The sequence below is a fragment of the Anarrhichthys ocellatus genome, unplaced genomic scaffold (assembly GCF_004355925.1).
Source record: "Anarrhichthys ocellatus isolate YVR2014 unplaced genomic scaffold, GSC_Weel_1.0 scaffold42, whole genome shotgun sequence".
Lineage (NCBI taxonomy): Eukaryota > Metazoa > Chordata > Actinopteri > Perciformes > Anarhichadidae > Anarrhichthys > Anarrhichthys ocellatus.
The window spans coordinates 1,394,985-1,414,969 of NW_022280072.1; the positions used below are offsets into that span (position 1 = coordinate 1,394,985).

General features: G+C 44.7%; 1 protein-coding gene across 4 annotated transcripts in view; it reads left to right on the plus strand.

The window, feature by feature from the left end:
• Positions 1–19,985, plus strand: part of ralgps2 (Ral GEF with PH domain and SH3 binding motif 2) — a 72,637-nt gene that overhangs the window by 14,790 nt on the left and 37,862 nt on the right. For all 4 annotated transcript variants that reach the window (XM_031868378.1, XM_031868376.1, XM_031868375.1 and 1 more), the window contains exons 2-6: positions 5,205–5,290; positions 7,514–7,641; positions 7,850–7,957; positions 8,970–9,020; positions 18,347–18,430. In XM_031868378.1, the coding sequence (XP_031724238.1) occupies positions 7,582–7,641; positions 7,850–7,957; positions 8,970–9,020; positions 18,347–18,430 (303 nt within the window). In that variant the 5' untranslated portion in view covers positions 5,205–5,290; positions 7,514–7,581. The remainder of the gene's footprint in view (positions 1–5,204; positions 5,291–7,513; positions 7,642–7,849; positions 7,958–8,969; positions 9,021–18,346; positions 18,431–19,985) is intronic.

Here is a 19,985-nt window from a genome sequence, read left to right on the forward strand (position 1 = left end):
GTGTGTGTGTGTGTGTGTGTGTGTGTGTGTGTGTGTGTGTGTGTCAGTCACTGGGTTCATTACCTATTGATTTTCTAGAAAAAAAAAAAATGCTTTTACTGTCGAATGATGCGGCGTCATTAAATGGTTTTCGTCTTCGTTTTTCTGCACTACGCTGCTGTGATGAGCCCGATAGAAGCAGTCTCCTCGTCTAGAAGCGTGAGTGGATTTGGACTGTAGAGATGCTGTCTCACTTCCTGTCGCGTGTGTTGTCTGTGTCGATGGAGCCTCGCTCTGTGAGCAGCGGGGCACCGGAGTGTGCTGTAAACTGTGTGCGAGTAAACCTGTTCTGTGTCCTGAGAGTTAAAATGATGAACTGCTCTGTTCTAGGAAAGATGAGTTGGAGAGCTTTAAGCAAAGAAAACAAACGGGTGTTCAAAATGGAGCACATTGTCTCTTTGTAGAGATGTGAGTGATTGTGTATGTAGCTGCAGTGTTTTTGTTGTCCCCGCTGCCCTTCCTGCAGTTCTTACTCCTACTGGTTGACCTCCATCTGAACATCAGTTAAGTGATGGTGTGAAGGGGGTGTTGGTCATGTTCCCACACACACAGTGCCACGAACCGCTGTGTGTGTGTGTGTGTGTGTGAGAGAGAGAGAGAGAGAGAGATCGATCAACACGGCCCCTCTTATCTCCAGATCAATAGTGCTCTCCGGGGGAGGCTTGACTGGAGCTCGGGGAAAGATGGAGCCGGGATTCGATGCTATAACGTCACTGAAACGACGAGCTCTGCAGTGATAAACGAGCTCTTCTGTAGTTCTGACCAAAGTTGGAAGTGTGGCTTCTCCATTTTGTTCCTCTTCACACAGGAGTGTAAAGATCGACTGTAGGAGCAGACACACATTTCATATCCTTAAAGCTTGTGAAGTGGGTTGTGTCCCAACTCGTTTACAGGTTTAGCCCAGTGTTGTGTCGAATAAGAAAACTTGTGGGGCTGGGCAATTAATTGTTTTCAATGACTATTTTGTCTATCGTTGATTATGAAACAAGATTACCGAGATAAACCGATTTATTGTGCGCGATGTCTGCAACCCAGTCTCGTTTTCCATGCTTTGTGGGTGTGACTTTTTTATTCATATCTATATAACCGATGTGTTTACGATTAAATTGTTTACGAGAGGAGAAAGTTCTTCATAGGTCTAGTCTCCTAAAGTCCACCAGAGTGATGCATTTAACTTTAAAATGTACAAAATTCTCTTTCTAAGAGCATAATGTATCCTAAAGTCTGAGTAACCACATTAACTAAACGTTATCCCAATTTTGACCAAAATTAATTGTGGATATAATGTAGAGATGTAGTGTAGATGTAGAGATGCGTGTGCGCGCACACTAAAGAGAAGGAGAGGGCACAGCTTAATGGGCCGTCAGACTCCTCACTGCTCAGCTCAACACACTGACCTACTTCGTTGCATCTGCGGCATGCTTTTCTTTTTAACTGCATGGAGCTCTGCCGCTGCGAGGCACAACACAAAGCACGTGTATCTGCAGTGCATGCATGATACTGACGGCCATAGAGAGGAGGGGCTGTGCATCTATTTAGAACGTGCACATTGGAGCAAAAGGAGAAGTGGATTATTTTCTGTCCTTTTTTCAAAGAGCTTTTGCAGTGAGAAGGCCGGCGCTCTTACCGGACCGTGTTCATAATGATGAGGCTTCAGCCAGGAAATGGCAGCGCTGTCGAAGCCACACAACGTTACACAAATCTCTCGTCTGACCTTTTTACTCGTAGTCTCACAACTTGCGACCTTTCCCTGAACACACTTGAGGTTCAGTTCTAATCCTTTGTTAAAGCAGCTTTACGAGGAACTTTCATCTTGTGGTGTTTTTGGCGCCCCCTGTGGACATAAGCGGTAGTGATCTCCACGAGCTCCACCGTCTTAAAAGTAAAGATATTGATCTAGATAGCGTGCATTTGTTTTAAAAGTAAAGATATTGATCTAGATAGCGTGCATTTGTTTTGGGGAAAAAAGACAACATATTTCTGATACAATTCTCCTTTTATAAACGTGTGTTTGCAGGATGCATGGTGATGAGGTAATGGATCAATTTGTGGCTATAGAAGATTAATAACCGCAATGTGACGATGGTGAAACAAAGTCACCTTTGTGTTAGCCTCCCACCAGAAACCATGTCTTTGCTGGTCCTGCTCCAGTATCAGACATGACCAAAATATATAACATCAGAAATTAAAATATCTAAAGTAAATCTCTGCTGGCTTCCTTTTAACTGGCCGTGGTACTCCTCACTGCTGACCTGTACAAATGTAAACATGGGCTCTTCTGGTCTGATGTTGTGGAGAACCGGACCCTGTGACGGGCATTAAGAATAACTATAATGTTTCTCACTGATTGTCCCGTTCATAACATAAAAGCTCCTCGCAGTGACTTTAATGTGCGTCCATGTGGGAGCTTGGGCCTCGTGTTGGGACTCGTGAGTAAACATGTAAACGCATTCAAAGCTAATAAGATTACGGCTCGGAGCAGCTTGGTTCTTATGGTGTTTCCACTTTATAGACTCGGAGCCATCTGGGAGGCACCGCCCCACAGTTGGTCACAGAGTAACACAAATTCTGAACATTTAATTATACATCTTACAAGGACAGCCGCTGTCACAGATGTTGGTCAAGAGAGGAGAGGGCTAATGGGAAAGTATCAGTGTTGTTACCACCCATAGATTCATATTAGTATGATATGATAGTATTTAGCTGTATGGAGTTTAGCCTCTCCAACCTGTTGACAACCTTTCTTGTGATTGTTTTGGTACGGTACTGTAATTAGAGCCGCAATGATTATTTTTATAATCAAATAATCTGGTGATTATTTGATTGATTAACCAATTAAAGGGCCAGCGTCATATGTATGCTCTCTGATTCGTTTACCTCCTGGAAAATACTTTTTATTTTCTACCATAAAATGAGGTCGAGGTGAAGAGGAAAGCCGGAGTTGAGCAGCGTAAGGAGGACAGAGTGTTGGCCGTACAGAGGGGGTGGAGACCTGCTTTCAGGGCCGCTGGAGACGGGAATGTGAAGGGTCAGCACGGGACACACACACAAACACTCGCTGTGCCCTTCGGTCGGTAACGAGGCCTGTTGGGCTGCCAGCACCTTTTGTGTTTGAACTGCGGTGCGCATGTGAATGTCAAAGAGCCGTCCGACAACACGACAAGAGGGAGGGAGGGGGAGCCGATCCAGAGAGGTGTGATTATTCAACAGCACCTGCTATGCAGTGTAATGAGTCACATATAGCTGAACAGCGACACATCCTCTGCTACAAGCTCCAACACGACTCAGTCCACGCTCTGTTATTCTCTGCTTCCTCCTCTAATCCCCGTCACGTCCCCCTGAAGGGGATGCCGACATGATGTCAGCCCATCTCCACACACACACACACACCTCTCATGTTATTCCTTTACCTGGATGTGTACACATTCTAGGGCTGTCCCCTGAAAGGCTGCTTAATGTAATATTAATGTGGTCGAAAGCATCACTGAAACTCGGTGAGAATGGATTTTCTCATCGTGAAAAAACGAATAATCGAACCTTCGACTTGAAAAATCCAAATCGGATTCAATTTAAAAAAAAATATATATAAAATAAAAAAATTCAGATTTCAAAACATTCCCCCGACTTGAACCTCAGTAAGCGAGGCAAGGACACAACCATGTGGAGTTATGTCACCAAACACAACACATGTCGGCTCAGCTCGGTGTCAAGAAGGTGCATGGATGCTGCCAAGAGGAGGAGGAGGAGGAGGAGGAGGAGGAGGGGGGGCTCTTACATCAGGAGCTCTGGATGGGGAGGGCAGTGACTCAGAAGGAGGTTGTGCCGCCTCTCTTTGTGTCTCTGAAGTAGCATAGCTGGAGGCGTGGGCGTCTCAAGGAGCTGTAAAGTTGAAAGATGAGAACTGGTCCAGGATCAGGACAGACCAGGATCAGGACAGACCAGGACAGGACAGAGGGCAGACCGGCCGGTTGCCGGCAGGTGTTTACACCGCTCCAGGGTCCGGACAGATCAGCACTTTGTTACGTGACAATGACACACTTTGTGCACAGAGACGTTATTTCTGTATCCCTAACAAAAAGAAAAGGTGTTTCTCGTCAAGGCCGTTATCGAGCTCTGTGATGCTGCTGACTTGGTAAGATGTGATCTTTGAAAGAATGTTTAAAGTTTACTCGGATGAGTGGAAACCTTGACCCTAACCTGGAGGGGATGACCAGATCTGAGCCACTACCTGATGGCTGAGGGCCAGCATGCAGCATTAGTCTTCATCAGTCCCTCACAGTCCAGATCACACAGGCTTTCATCTCTGAGTAGTGAGACACCTGCTGGCTGATGTCAGGCATCTCACGTCACAGAGGCCTGGAGACAGAGCATGATGGGATATACACTCGATTGGCTCGTAGAGTTTCACTTGTCCTTATTGACAAAGCCAGTGAATTAAGTTCAAAACAAACCCAAGAACTCCCCAATATCATAAAGTTTGGAGTGGGTTCCTGACTATTAGTTGGACAAAACGAGCAATTTAAAGACAATGAATGATTAATCAACAATGAAAGTGATTGTTATCTGCAGCTCTAGACTCTTGTGTTGTGCTTTCTGTTTGGTTGAAGTAGGCGCTGCAGTGCGATTTTACTGTAGACGGTCTATGAAATGAGATTCTTGGGGCTCCTTCTTAGTTGATTAGTGACTAATCAGTCTTTTTGCTCTTAGTCAACTAAGATCTCTTTGGACTATTAGTTTTTTACATGCTGAATGAGCACATCTCTGGTAAACACGAGATGTAAAGTGGTGCTTTTTTGTGATTTCTTCGCAGACTGTCGGACCCTGCTGCAGTAAAATGAGAGGTTTTAAAGGGACTCTGGTGCTCAGAAACACAGTGACTGCCGAAATGAAAGATCCTTGTTCTAACTTGAAGCTAATATAATAATATGATAGCTGCTAAAACTGATAGATCACCACCAAAGTTCCCACTAGAACAGACGCTACAGATCACGTCAACGCAATGGCTGCTGGGTTATTGAGCTCTTACGTAAAATCCGATCAGCTGGGATGTTTGTGGCCGTGTTCATTAGTAATGTGCGCGTGGGTTTTTTTTCTCATGTTCAGAAGAATCATCCTGCCTTCCTCTCAGCCTCACTCTCCTTTTGTCGTCCCCTCTCTTCACACAGACAGCAGGAGCCGCAGAAAGACGGGAGGCGTTAAAGAACGGCACAACGTCGCCTCCAACACTATGCTCATCTGACACACGCAACTGGTACGTTTGGCCTCGCCTTTGCAAGGACGGCTGGTTTGGTGGCAGCACAGACCCGTTTGTGTGCCCGCAGGGTTGAATACTAACTGTCTTTTGATTATTTTAGCATGTGATCACAGTTGGAGGGCTGTGCGTTGCTTATTGTGTCGGATACACAGGAGCGGAGATGGAGCCAAAACAAACCAAATGAGTTGATGTGTCACAAAGGCAAGTTTAGTTGTAGAGGCATTTAGTGTTTTTGGCACACTTGCATGTCTTATGGTAGGAGTATTCAATAAATATTCAACGAGGTCCAGTTAGAGAGGCTTTCCTCACACAAAGATCTGGAACATCACAGTAATGTCTAACTTACGCTGTGATTTAGTCCCATATATGTTGAAGTAGCCTAGCAGTCGTGTCAACTGACGACTGATCATCAAATAAAGAAAGTTTGATTCAATAATGTCTCAAACATATTTATCGTCAGTTTTCAAATTAAGAAATAATAAAATAAAGGATGCATTTAAACAATAACAAAAAGCTTTTGAAAAATGTGCATCTTAAAATGAAGCACTTAATTGTAGAAGAAGGTATTTATCTGAATTGTCCTGTAGCTTTAAGTTCAGTTCATTCAGGGTGAAGTGATGTCACTAAAGAATATAGTGATTCTCATTGTTTAAAAAGAGAAGTTGGTGAGCAGGGACTGTATCTGTGGTTTCAGCTCTATTCTCTCCGTTTACATCAGTGTTGGTCAGTGAATTCATGTGTTAGGCTTCTGATCATATTGGACTCTTGGATCACTTATTTTCTGTGCCTTCATTTCAGATCTGAGTTTGTTTGTTTGCTCAAAAGATTTGTTCTTTGTCTCGTAGTGTCGCTTCACATCACCGTTTTTAATAATCGTCACGGCCTCTGAACACGAGACACTGGTGTTAAACTGCCCGTAGGAGGAATGAAGGTATAAGAGTCTGTCCATTCTTGGTCAAAACGACAAGACATACACGGTTATTGTCACAGGAAGTAAGGTGATCACAGATGCATGACTTCATAAACAACAGACAGACTCAGGCTTGTGAACACACACTGGCTCTCGCTTCCTGTGTAGTTAAAGCGCTGCTGTCAAACAAAGGGAGGGGAGTTGACGTGATGTAGCGGTGTTTGCCCGCGGCTTAGCAGAGTGCAACTGTGGAAGGCAGCTAATGGCTCCTAAAGCACCGGCCTGTTTCAGCCTTGAGCCAGAAAGATAGAGCGAGACACTCGCACAGAGGCTGGCATTGTCAAGTAGACAAGGGATGGCTTTGCTCGCTTTCAGTATTCTAAGCCACTTCTTACTTTTCATTACTGTCTCTCTCTCTCTGTGTGCTTTTGGCAAAGAAAAGCCTCTGAGGTGAAGAATATTCAGAAACATTCATATATTATCCTAACAGGAAATCATCCACAGTAAAAGACGTAGACACTGAGCCAGTCTTACAGTCACGCCGCATAGAATCATCGGATGCTTAAATGTTCTCGTCGGGTTTCCATCTCTCCACATCATCACAGGTAGATTAGAATATCAGTAACAAGTATATGAATACCCGCATTGTCTTTTTTTCAGAAGCCATGACTGATGTGAAGTTGTGAGAGAAACTTACTTTAGATGCCTAAAAAAAAAATCAGTTTACGTGTATGCTATAGTTACAGTATCTTCACTGCTTTACTGTCAGACAGCCGTTTCCGACGAGAACTGAGGCCGTTATCCATCCTCTCTTCAAAGCCACCAGACTCCATTGACAAACAGTCATTTTACTTTGCAGAACATGGAAGTTGCTGTTCTACCGCTGCCTCGATTGGTCAGTTTGTTTGTGTTGTTGTCACACAAACTAATTATCAAGGCAGTGGTAGAACAGCAACTCCCGTGTTCTGGAAGGTAAAACTACTGTATTCGTCGATGGAGTCCTGTGGCTTTGAAGAGAGTAAAGATAACAGCTTGCTGTCACTTCCCTGACAGCAAGGTAAAGTGGTGAAAATATATGATATTAATTTCATTTTTTCGGTGTCTGAAGTAAATTTCTTTGCTTCTGTGCTGGTCTTCTTCAGTCGTTGACTTGGCAGTCTGTAAGCTGAGAATACTCCAACCCAACAGTAGGTGGTGCTGCTGCTGTTGCTACAAGCCGAGTGTCTGCTTATGTTTGCAGGTGACGATTGTCAAGATGTGGTGCCAAATAAACTCACCGCGACATATTGTGTGTGTGTGTGTGTTTTCAGAGGGCCGGGCGGGCTTTGCTGCAGCGGAGGATGATGAATGGTCTTATCTAGAGCTAGATGGTGTGGGAATGATGGACCTCCCCAATGGCCAATCAGGCATCATCACCACCACTGCAACAGTCTCTGAGGTGAGACGTCCACTCTGCACACACTGCTTTCAAAATTCACCTTGTGCGCACTTTTCCAAACAGAAAGCTGAATGTACGATAATTAGGTGACAAGTATTGAAATGTTAAGTCACTTAATAATTACCTTGTTCCTAACGGCACCGTTCTTCTTTCTTTACTCTGTGTGTGTGTGTGTGTGTGTGTGTGTGTGTGTGTGTGTGTTTTGTAGAGGAGCAGCAGCTGCGAGTCTCTCAGCGATAAAGGCTCTTCAGACCTGAAGAAGAGTTTTGACGCCGTTGTGTTCGATGTGCTGAAGGTCACTCCTGAAGAATATGCAGTAAGTGAAGTTTAAGTGTGTGTGTGTGTGTGTGTGTGTGTGTGTGTGTGTGTGTGGGTCTGTGTTTGTTAAGCACAAAATGTTCAGTAAGCACAAACGCGATGTGCTGAGACAGGAGGAGACGGGATGCTGGTGGAGGAAATGGGGTCAGAGTTTGGATCAGTAATAATTGATGATGGTTGGCACTAGTGCCAAGCGGGCGCCGATAGATCTCATCTGGCTTCAGCTGCACACACGTTTTCCATACGAACATCACACATCTGAATTATTAGCCTTTACGTTGTTGTGAGGGATAACGCTGCTCACGATTGTCCAGTGTCGTAGTCAAGAGCTTAAACCGAGACCAAGACCCTTTTGAAGGGTTGAGACCGGGTTAAGACCAAGACCAAGACCAGGGCTGTGCAAATTGATGTGAAAAGATCCACATTCCCATAAAAACACACCAAAAACAAATGTAGTTTTGTGATATATTCCTGCATATGTGATATATATTCCGGTCGTGTAATACAATCCTGAGTCCTGATTGTCTGAGGCAGAGATAAGACGGAGTGAAAGTGTGGTCGAGACCTCCAAGAAGTGGTCTTGAGACCGGTCTGGAGCACTAAGACTACGGGATTATCCCGTAATATATCAAATAAAAACATGCTCTGCAGCATGTCTGTAATCCTTTATCTTTGATGTATGGTGTTCACTGTTCAACCACAAGAGGGCACTCTTTATCTTCTTTTAAACTGTAGTGTCTTTATTCAACATCTTCTCATGCTGTATCAAGTTATATAAAGGTCCAGTCTATAGAAGACCTCTGTCTCAACCACCTGCTTGAGAGGACAAACACCTCTCTCGCAAAAGCAGTGTTTTAATCCTTTAACCATTATTTTGGTAAACTTGGATTTAGATCGTTTATGATTTTTCCAGTACACGATAATGTAGCTCTGGAGTGGTGGCGTGGTGTTTGAGAGTTGTGACGAAATGTTGTCCCAATCTAACAAGCGTTATGTTTTGTCTCCTCCAGGGTCAGATTACGCTCATGGATGCTCCCGTGTTCCAAGCCATCCAGCCAGAGGTGAGCTGCTCTCGACCTGCGTTCACTTCGGCAGCTGTTTTTAGGTTTAGCCTTTAAACAAACATGCTCTCGTCACAGATTTAGTCACTTTCTAACCTTCGCAGTTTTAGTCCAGTTTACATTTCAGTCAAATTATTTGTCCTATTTTAATTTAGTCTCAGTCCTGTGTCAAATGTCCTTTTCAGTCTTCAGATTATGTTTCAGATTTCTGTCAATCTAGTCTGACCAAAACTGTAAATTTGTCATTTTTAGATATTATCATATTATTATCTGATGACAAACGCAGGTTGAATGATAAAGAATGCAGCTTTGTTACTCCGCGACCTCCTGCTCAGTAGTGATGTGTGGAGTTCAGTCGCACCCGCCAGTCCACTACGAGAGCCAAACCGCACCTCCCAACATGCAAAAATCTGCGTTAATCAACGACCTGAACCCAACTGCAAACTCTCGTCTTGTTCGTCAACCGTACTGCATGTTTGATATCGTCACCGTTAGTGTTTAATGAGGTCGGTGCCGTCTTGCCATCATCTCGTCTTAGTCAAGGGGAAAAGAAGACGCCGACGAACACATTTCGTCTTAGTTTTTCCGTTCAGCGAAATTACCACTGGTGTCGGCAGCTTCACTCTTGTCCTCCAACGTGAGAAATCAACGCGTTTCGGGAGTGACATGTCTAAAATCGTATATGTGACGACTGTTAACATAATTGCGTGTCTGTATATTTAAGATTTGACTCCCTCCATCTGCTGTCTGTCTCCCTCTCTGCCTCTCTTCTCCCTTGTAAAATGTCCATGCAGCTGATTTCCTGCACCATGCTGTGCTTTGAGCAGCTGTGACACGTACCTTAGTGATGCAGAAAAAAGGGGGCATCTGTGTCTCACCCGGCCTGTCGCCTCAGTGAGATCCGGTTATTTCTTAAAATGTTTTCTCTATTGGATAGTTGGGCCGTTCCTGACAGCAGTCATGGATAACCTGTGTTTAAGGTTGGCCACTGTGGCCTTATAAAAGCAGCACACAGACCACATCCCAGTGTGGTGTGCTGCAGTCTGACTCCTGCTTCTGCACATGTTCAACACTTGTCTCAGCTAACGGCGCATGCACGCACACACACACGCACACACACACACACACACGGCGGCCCCGTCTTCTTAACTGCACGGGGGCCAAGTTCCCACACTGCAGGGTTTGTGAATGCAAACGTGCTCGAGTCTGGGTCGACTGACTGAGTGGGTTTTATAAGCCTAATGAAAATGTGTCCGTGCGTTTCAGTTCAGTGTAGCAGTTTGGAAAATACGGTTTAAAGGGTCAGGTACACGGGGACCGCGGCTCACTTATTGCTTTAAGATGGTGAGATCTTTTGGAGAGACCTGTACTGGGAGGTGTGTGTGTGATTGAGGAGGAGGGCTGACAAGGAGATGAAGGCTGCAGTCTGGAGGGAGAGTGACCCAACAGCCTCCTGGCAGAGACGGAGCGGACTGGAGAGGCTGTTCCTGCTCTCACGGTGCTTTTGTCTCACAAAAAAAAGCTACACAGCAGCTATGACCGAAGTAGAAACTCAACTAGAGTTTCCATCGCTGTCGGTCTCCTCGCCCTCCTCACAGGTGTGTGTGTGTGTGTGTGTGTGTGTGTCAGTCACTGCCTGAATAGGAAAATATTAAATAACTTGGTTGAATCTGTGAGTTGTGCAATAATGTTTTTACTGACATGCAGCCCATTTGCACTCTTTAAATGCCATGTTACAACACTGACATGTATATATGGGAAACAGTGATGGACATAATTGGGGTTAAAGGACATTCTTTTCTTGTAGAACAAAGTCATTTTCAGAGTGGACAGAAGATGAATAGCGTTAGTTTCCATGGTAATTCTTATTTGTTGAAATAGCCTTTGGAGCATTAAACATTTCGATCAGATATATCTTCAGTTTCACACATACTGAACTTTGACAGGACCAGATGTTCTTCAGAGGGTTTCACGTTGACAATATCTGACTTTTCGCATGATAACAAACGGTAGACGAGTCAGATTTTCCACCAGATTGGTTCCAAGTCTTCCTGCTGGTCTGCGGCTGCACAGATTCAAAATGTTTTCTATCGATGCCCTGACAACAGCGTTACTGTAGAGATACAACAGGACCGCTCTTCAGTCTTATCACTGCAAATCATTTCGTCTGCATGCTTTAAATTTGCTGCATCAGCAGTCTGTCCTGTCGGCGCTGCTCTAATGTTACCGTTTCTGCCGTTCTTCCAAGACTGCGCTAATTTCCATAATAACTGTACTGACTACTTGAAATGGGTGAAATGACCATAAACTAGCTATGACTGGGCTTGTTGGTTTCTGTGTATAAAGATTTTATTTCTCCCCTCCCCATAAACGCATCATAACAATCTTAATATAATATGTGTGTGTGAGGCCGACTGTCCCAACGCTGATTTTTGGTGTTTACAACATTTTTAACATGTGTATATGACGCACAAACAGACGTCCTGGCACGAGCGTGGAAAAAAACTACCCCGAACAGGATCGCAGTAGAACAGAGGGTCTCATTAGCTCAAGTGTTCCATCGCTGACATGGAACAGATGTATGGAGAGCAGCCGGGACGGTCCGGGCCAAACCCACCGCTGGATGAGGAAGAAAAGATAACCGTCCGTCACAATAGCAATAAATCCTCTTTTCATAGATAGCTGGGGGAAATCTGGATGCTAACGGGAGAGGCCAGTGTTCCGAAAGAACTCCTCAAAGGCCTCAAGGAAGCTGGGTTTTGGAAAGCTCAGACCTGGAGCACATGCCACTCTGACACAGCAGAGAGCACAGAGCCTAAACACATCTGCTTCTGATGATATGTTAAGTGACAGCTCATGAGACACTGCCATGCATGAGGGTTGCTCTACTCTACTTCCTACACACGTAACGGACCCACGTCAGCACGATACCGCTCGTGCTTCTCGTCTGCGAACAAAAAAAAAAGATGGCAGAGAAGTTGACAAAGCGGCTGAGCGGAGCGTTGACGGGGTCCCGTGGATAATTGATGAGAATACCAGAAGTTATGTTTTGATGGTAAAATAATCCATAGTGCAGAGCAGACTGATGTTGAATCTACAACCCTCCGCTGAATTGCTGATATGTTCTTTGGCCGTTGGTTTTGCAAAGTGAAACGCCATCGAAATGACAAGCTGCATCACAGAGACGGGGGAGGGGAAAGGACGCTAGGGACTTGTAGCTAAATCTTTTCCTCTCATCTAAATTTACGAGGCAGTGAATTTAATCCAGAGTGAACTGGATTGGATAGCTCGCTACAGTATGGACAGATCGGCTGACAAGAGAAATGTAAAGAGTAGAATAACGTGTATGCATCGACTGTATACAAGAAGTGGACTGACTGGTTTGTGGTCTGCGGTTTTGAAGCCTCAAGTTCGGCGTTTAGACCGTCGCCATCTTGGTTTTTTTTAGAACCAGTAGTGACACGAGAGTAGAGATGTTCTGAATTACCTGTCGGCCGTTTTCAAGTACCGATCTGATACCAGTGCTTTTAAAACAGAAAAATGAAAGGGGTCATAATTCCCTCTCTAATATTAATTTACACTGCTGTGAAAGATCTCCTTCAAACAACTTGGAAGTTTCTTGCCGAAACACTACATTTTACAAAATAACGTTGTAAAACACCATAAGGCTTTAACTTAACTTCGCCTAATACGCATTTTTACTGAATGGAGCTTGAACGCATCATAATGTTACTGCCGTACGTTAACTTTTGGCTCCATTATTTAGTCAAGCAGACCCACCAGCTACCAACAGCTAACATTGACGATCTCACCTCCTGCCGATTTCAATGTGGATTTGAGAAAAATAGGGTGCACGACATTGTTCGACCACAGGTGTGTAGTATTAGATGCTGGTATTGGTATGGGAACAACTCTACATGAGAGGGTGGAGCTAAGCAGAACTGAATGCCCAACAAGACATTTTTAGGTGACCATAACGTTCATGAACATAAGGCGTTAAAGATATAGACAAGACACAGACAACACACAAGACCAGACAACGCTGTGGCAGTGGCCTGTCAATCACTGTGTAGCCCCGCCCTAAAGCGTACTCTGCTTTATGGTCTGTTTGACTCTAAATGGACCATAATTTACTAAATGAACATCATGCTGTATTGAAGAAGACTTGAAACTAGAGATTGAGACCATAAACTCATGTTTACAATGTTTACTGAGGGAATAAATCAAGAGAGAAGTAGAGTAATTTTCTCATAGACTTCTATACAACCAGAGGAGTCTCCCCCTGGTGGACACTAGAGAGAATGCAGGTTTAAGGCACTTCCTCATTGGCTTCACTTGTCAGACCCACAGGTTGCCCCATGTGAGGAAGGGTAAAAAAGGGGCAACGTTGGAGGACTTCTCCTGCCACCATCTCTTTTTTTCTCTCCCAGTACATCATCTCATAATCAGACATGCGGTGATGATCTTCAGTTGAATGTTTATTTTAGTTGAAAATGAAATGAAGGCGTAGAGTAAAAGAGAGATTGAGAGATGTTGGTCTGCGGGTGACTTTTGTTTTTATCAGTCATGACAACAGCCAAGTCAGCAATTTAGTGGCTTCGGCTGTCGGGCTTCAGCTCTCAGGGAACAGCTATCGGATTGCATCGTACGTACCGCTGAGTAGTACGTCGGTTCCTCTCACGTCTGAACACCCGGCATAGAAATCCTCTGAACAGACTGAAGGTCTCATGTGAGACGACGATGACATGTAGTTGGAGGCAGGTAACGTTTCACACACTCGGGCCTGTCTCGCCTGCAGGCTTAATGTTTTTTCAGCGCCGACTGTGAGATGAGCAACGTTTACTCAATATAGTGTGTTTTTCTGTGATTCAGTGACACTGAGTACAGTCCTCCGCCGGGCGCTGTGATCTTCACATGTTGTTTTCTGGTGGAGGGATTGGACAATAATTGCTACACAACAACCACAGTGGGGAATCCCACCCACACTACAGCCTGTCAGCATGATGGCCAATACACATCCATCATGCTGAAAGGTGGAGAAAAGAATGTCTTTGGCAGCGGAGACGAATTTAAAAACCACAGGGACAGCTTTGTCCTTGTCAAAGAGGATTTCCAAAAACCATCAAAGTGGTTTGGCAAAAATAGATTTGCGTGAACATACCAGATTCAGTTTGGGGGGAATTCGGAGGTTAGAACTGGATAGAAGAAAATGATGTGTACAGCGCATGATTGTGTTCTTTGTGTCTTTAAGAATAAACAAACATTGAGATTCGGTTGAAAGACGGTGGCAAATAAAACCTAAAATAATCTGTCCAAAAACAGGGGAAGACTCCATTGAACACATTTCATGTTTTTACAGTTTTCTTTTAGAATACAATTGTGACTTTTATGATATAAATGCACAATGAAATCTTCACATAGGAACATGCATATTCTGGTTTTACTAGCCGTGAAAGATGACCTCGTCTACCATAAGAATCACACAGAGTACATGTACTAACAATGCGCCTGGAAAAGTCATTCTTTCCACGGTGTGCACAGCAAGGTAATGGACTCTGCTGCTGGCTCGACAATACTGCTCCAATAATAATTCAACTTACGGCCTTCTATTCCTCTTCTTCTGTTCTTTACTTTGACTGTTCCTGCTCCGTCTTTGTCTTTCATGCATCCACGCCGGCGACAGCCGTGGCCGGAGGAGTTACGTTGTTTGGTTTGTCTGTTCGTCCGTCTGTCGTTTCATCCATCCGTCGATACACTCATTAACGCAACATGTCAGGAGGGAATTTCTTCAATTTTTGGCACACATGTCCACCTGGATTAAAGGATGAACTGATGGTATTTAGTGTTCAAAGGTCACTGGGACCTCACACAACACACATGCTAATGGCCCAGTTTTGCAACGGCACTACGGTGGAGTGCAACAGCTCGTCGAGCTTTAACCACCAATGCAACCTAAAGAAATTGACTTTCCAGATCTGTGTGCCGTTAGTATGTGTGTAGAATACATGAGCAAGGAGCCCAGTATTCAGTGACCAGATGTACACGTGTATTGGGTGATGCTTCCAACTCTGTTATCTGTGTTCAGTTACAGGACGTCAAGCACCATGGCATGGACTCAAGAGATTATTTAGTTTTAAAATGGCCGCTACGACCACGTTTGTGATCAGTCCAGTGGGAGCGAACACGTTTAATAGTGTTTTATACATTTTTTTTTTTTTTCTGTGTTTACCATCTACGCCAACCATTTCTGCAAGTTGCTTCGAGCAACCACGGAGGCAGTCGGCTGAGCGTCCCCAGTTAACACGGTGACTCGTTAAAGTGAAACACCTTTTAGTTCTGTAGACCTGGAGTCCGCTGCTGGAATATCACATCTGACAACCGAACATGCAGCAACCAGACAGTTTGATGCTGTTAACGGTTCTAATTCTACATTTAACGCTATAACCCATTGACAACATGCACACCAATGTTTCTGATAAAGTGGCTTTAAGAGAGACTATTATGACAAGTGTTTGATAAGATCAAATATTGAAGTGATGATGTAAACTTCAACTTGATTGGCCGACGGAAGCAAATAACTATTGTGTTTACACCAGTACAGAGAACGGGTACATCTGTCTCACCACTAGTTGAGATCAGCAACAGACAGAACTGTGCAGATTTTCCGTTGTGCTCCTTCCTGTCGTCACCAGGATCTCTCCACAAATTTCATCCCTTGTTGCTGCAAACTTTCTTACTCAAGCTCCACCCCCCCCCCCCCAATCATCCTTTCTTTTTCCACCCTGTTCCTCATCTTCATCAGCCCCGGGGTCTCTCCCTAATATCCCCTCGGATCCCAACACTTCACTTTTCCACTTTTCCAAGACGAAAGACAAAAGAAATTGCTGTGGCATCTTACATGAGGTCATCGCAATTTGTGGCTTAGCTGCAGCTGGTTATCTTCCTCGTTGTTTATGTGAGCCTCCTCACAACGTGGTGAATGGATGAGGAGATCTAGAGACTGTAATTTTAGAGATGTTTGGGATTAGGTGAAGTCTTGGTGTGGAATGTTTGGCTTAGAATCTGATCTTTATTATCTTTGGTTGGATCCTTAAGAATGTTTTATTACCGCATCAGTTGTTGTTGAATGTTAGTGTAGATGCAGTCGGCTTCCAGCACCCACACAGGACTGGGCTTCAGCGCTGCTCAGCCAGACCCGCATGTGGAAATGAAGTGCTGTCTGAGGTTTAGTGGAACAGGCTTTTTTTTACTGCAGCATTTAAAACTCCTCTTTCGCCAAAGACTCAACTGTTAAAAAGAGAGACCATAAAGGCAAAAGAAGAATGCATTTAAATCCTAATTGTTTCTGGAGAGGCTGCGGATCACTTCCCTGCCGCTTAAACACACACGAGGCGTCTGTTTATTACGCAACAGCTGAAGAACAACTCTGCGTTAATGACTTCAGGCTCAGCGTGATGCCCACATGGTCCGGGATTGAAGGCTCAGTGTAGGTTGTTGAAACGTTGTGGTCTCGGTGAGCGAGGTGAGACGTGGGACCGCCCATTCGGGTGCACCGCCTACCTGGGTGGTCAGGTGGTGGTGGTGGTCCGAGCTTCGTGAGACGCATACACGCACACACACACACACACACCGGCCTCACCAGCGTCACGTGGAGGCTGGAGAGAGTGATTGACGCGATGGCAGGAAGAAAGGGAAGCGCTTATTTAAAAAAAGGAGAGATGTTAAATAAACGGCGAGCTCTCCTCCGGTGAGACGGGCCAGTGTCTCCTAGCGTCTGTTTGAGCTCCATCCTGTGACGGGGATGCTCCGACTCTGAGAAGGCTCCACATATGCTCGTAAATGTCATGGGGAGATGAGCTGTATGGGCTTCTACAATGTAGTCTTTTATAGTCTTAACCTTATCCCTTCATCTCCTCTCTCCTTGTTTCCTCATCCTGACTCAGGCAATACAGGCCTTGAGACATCACCTCACCCATGCATGAATGTCTGCTTTTTAACATCTGTATTAGATATGTTACTTCTCTTTTCACCCCCACCGGCTGCCTCCAACCACTCCAGAGACTCACCCTTGAACGTCTCCTCTTTGCGAGGACCCGTCCCGATGCGGTCCAGGTCGGGCCGTTTTGAGCAGTTGGGTAGAGGTTGTTGCTTCCAGACAGTTGGTCTCATGGGTGGGGGGTGGGGGTTATTGTGTGGGGGAGCCTGATTCAGCTGTTCTTACTGTCGGCCAGGGGCCGGCAGGGATTGAGAGGAGAGCTTGTGCAACATTTTCCCTGCTGTTATGTCGGTGTCCCTGGCCTTACAGGCGCTCTGTAGGGGCCAGAGGGGGGTCTGGCTTCCCCTCGCAGAGTTTGTGTGGTCTCCGTCTTCACCTCAGCACTGAGGTCAGCAGCCCGAGGCCAAAGTGAGTCCAGCCTGGTGCTCAGGACAGAAAGGACTTTGCATGTTGTTCCAAAATCACCGCCCTGTATTTCTTACATAACGGTGTAATGAAATTACTATCGGCACCGCTTCTTTCACAGCTGCTGCTACTTTTTAATAATAATAATAATAATAATACAAGGATTCATTGATTAGATGATCAACACTGAATTAAGTCAAGAAAAATGTGGAGACTGGCAGCTGGTCACTGTAAAGTGGATAGCTTCAGCTTTTTGACAGTTGGCAAAGAAAATAATTATTGTTCAAAATTGAGTTGGCAATGATTTAGCACGATTACTCATTGACTTTGGAAACATCACGCGTTTAGAAATGTTGTACATTTTAAAGTTGATTGCGTCAGTCTGGTGCCCTTTGACAGCAAGATTAAAAGTGCTGGTTCTGTGAGGAGCTGGGTGCTCTTGTTACAGAGCAGTGGGGCGATAAGCGCACCTCTCAAAAGGAAACGGGTGCGCTGGATTTACAACACAAGACAAAACGAGAGCATCATTGTGAAATGCGATGCGGGACAGTAATCCTTTCATTCAATTACCTAGTTTTCATAATCTTTAGAAGCCAAAATCATAATTGAAAATAAAATTGAATTAGTCGCCGTGCCCTATTTAAATCAATATTGAGTTTTGGGCTTCATACTGAGGCCGAGCGTGCTCCTGAATAACTTCACCCGTTTGTTCCTGCGTTCATCCATCACTCTGTCTGGCTCTTGTCCTCAGCGTCTCTCTCTCTTTCTTTCCTCCTCTCTCCTCTCATGTCCTCCTCCTGCGCTTCCCACTGAGTGACCTCTGACTTGACTGTTTCGTACATTCATTAAAATGCTGGCGTATATAAAAGATAAACTCTGGCTCAGAGCATAATGTCGGTTTCCCTGCTTGTTTGTTGGCTTTCAGGAGCTGTCGAGCTGCGGCTGGAACAAGAAGGAGAAGCACAGCTCCGCTCCAAACGTTGTGGCCTTCACCCGCCGGTTCAACCAGGTGAGGTGTCACATTCAGTACTGCTTCAGGTCTCACCCAGAACGGAAACAGAAAAAGTCCCTGCCGCAATGTTAAGGATTTATGAGCCTGGGTCATCTAGGAACAGAGAAATTACAGCTCGTCCTTCCATCGTGTCCTCTGCCTCCGTCCTCCGAGCACTAAATCATCGCCCTAGCTCTCCCAGAGGTGGTTGGTTTTGAAACCCGGCTTGTTATGGCAGCGTCTAAATATCTCCATGTCTCCTCATCATAAACAGTCCCTGGGTTGTCTGACAGAAGGTAGTTTATTTCGTCCTCAGCTAGTCCTTGGTTCTGACGCTCATGACGTTTTTGATGCGCTCCTGCATGTTGGTGCAGCACGTGTGGAAACCTTTTCCAGGCATAAGCAGGAGTGCGTATGGCACGCTCCCCCAGTGCTCTTTCAAATCAACAGGAAGCTGTGGGTAATGATGTAAGGGGCAGCCGTGCCCTTTAATCCCCTTCCAGTGTTATTGCCAGGCTCCCTTTTAAGACCCACTTCACTGCCCTCCAGTATAAATATGAGATGATCTAACAAGAATGTGTTGCTGTGGAAACTTCGGCATCTATAGCGGATCCCAAGCGGTGATTCAAGAAGTTAGCTGCACACATTTCAGTAAAATTAGCGTTTTTTGGATAATGGGACTTGGATTGGGAGGGCAGAGAGTCCCAGAAAGCTCCTGAGCACGAGCCAAAGACGTATTCCTCTTCCTTCAGGCCTCGGTTTGTTGGCACGGCGCTCCGGGAGCCAATGGAGCAGAAGAGAACTGGCCAGGAGGCGAGGAGAGAATAATTCAGAGCCCATTATGATCAATGCACAGTAATTCTCTCTTATTGGGTTTTGTGTAGCAACTTGCATACAGTAGTCAAAAATGAAATGTTTTCTTTTTTCAGAAATCATTACAGCAGTAATGGAGGATTAGTGGTGATTATAAGCAAATGGGAATAGACAATATTCTCATAAAGCACACCCTGCTTTATGGTCTGTTTGACTCTAAATGGCGCATAATTTACTAAATGTAAACTTTGCTCATGCTGTATTGAAGAAGACTTGAAACTAGAGATTGAGACCATAAATTCATGTTTACAATGTTTACTGAGGTAATAAATCAAGAGAGAAGTAGAGTCATTTCCTCATAGACTTCTATACAACCAGAGGAGTCGCCCCCTGGTGGACACTGGAGAGAATGCAGGTTTAATTCAACCAAAGCCCACTCAAATGTGACTGGTCAATACTAATCAGACTACAAACGGATATCAGTAGTCTTGTAGATCAATCTGTTAATAAAGATTATATTTTATGTAAAGTATTATTACTACTAGTACTTCTAAAATATTAACTTGTCAAAAGTGCAATTGTAAACTTTTAAAGGGCAACATCACCAATTTATTCCAACTCATTGTTGGTGCAATGGCTTGTGGGTCATTCTTGGCACACAATTCTTACCATTGAACAAGCGTTGGCCCATCAGGGATCAGATCACCTCAAGTCTCCATGTCAGCAGTAGTCGCTTTCATCTTTGGCCAGATCTCTTCTT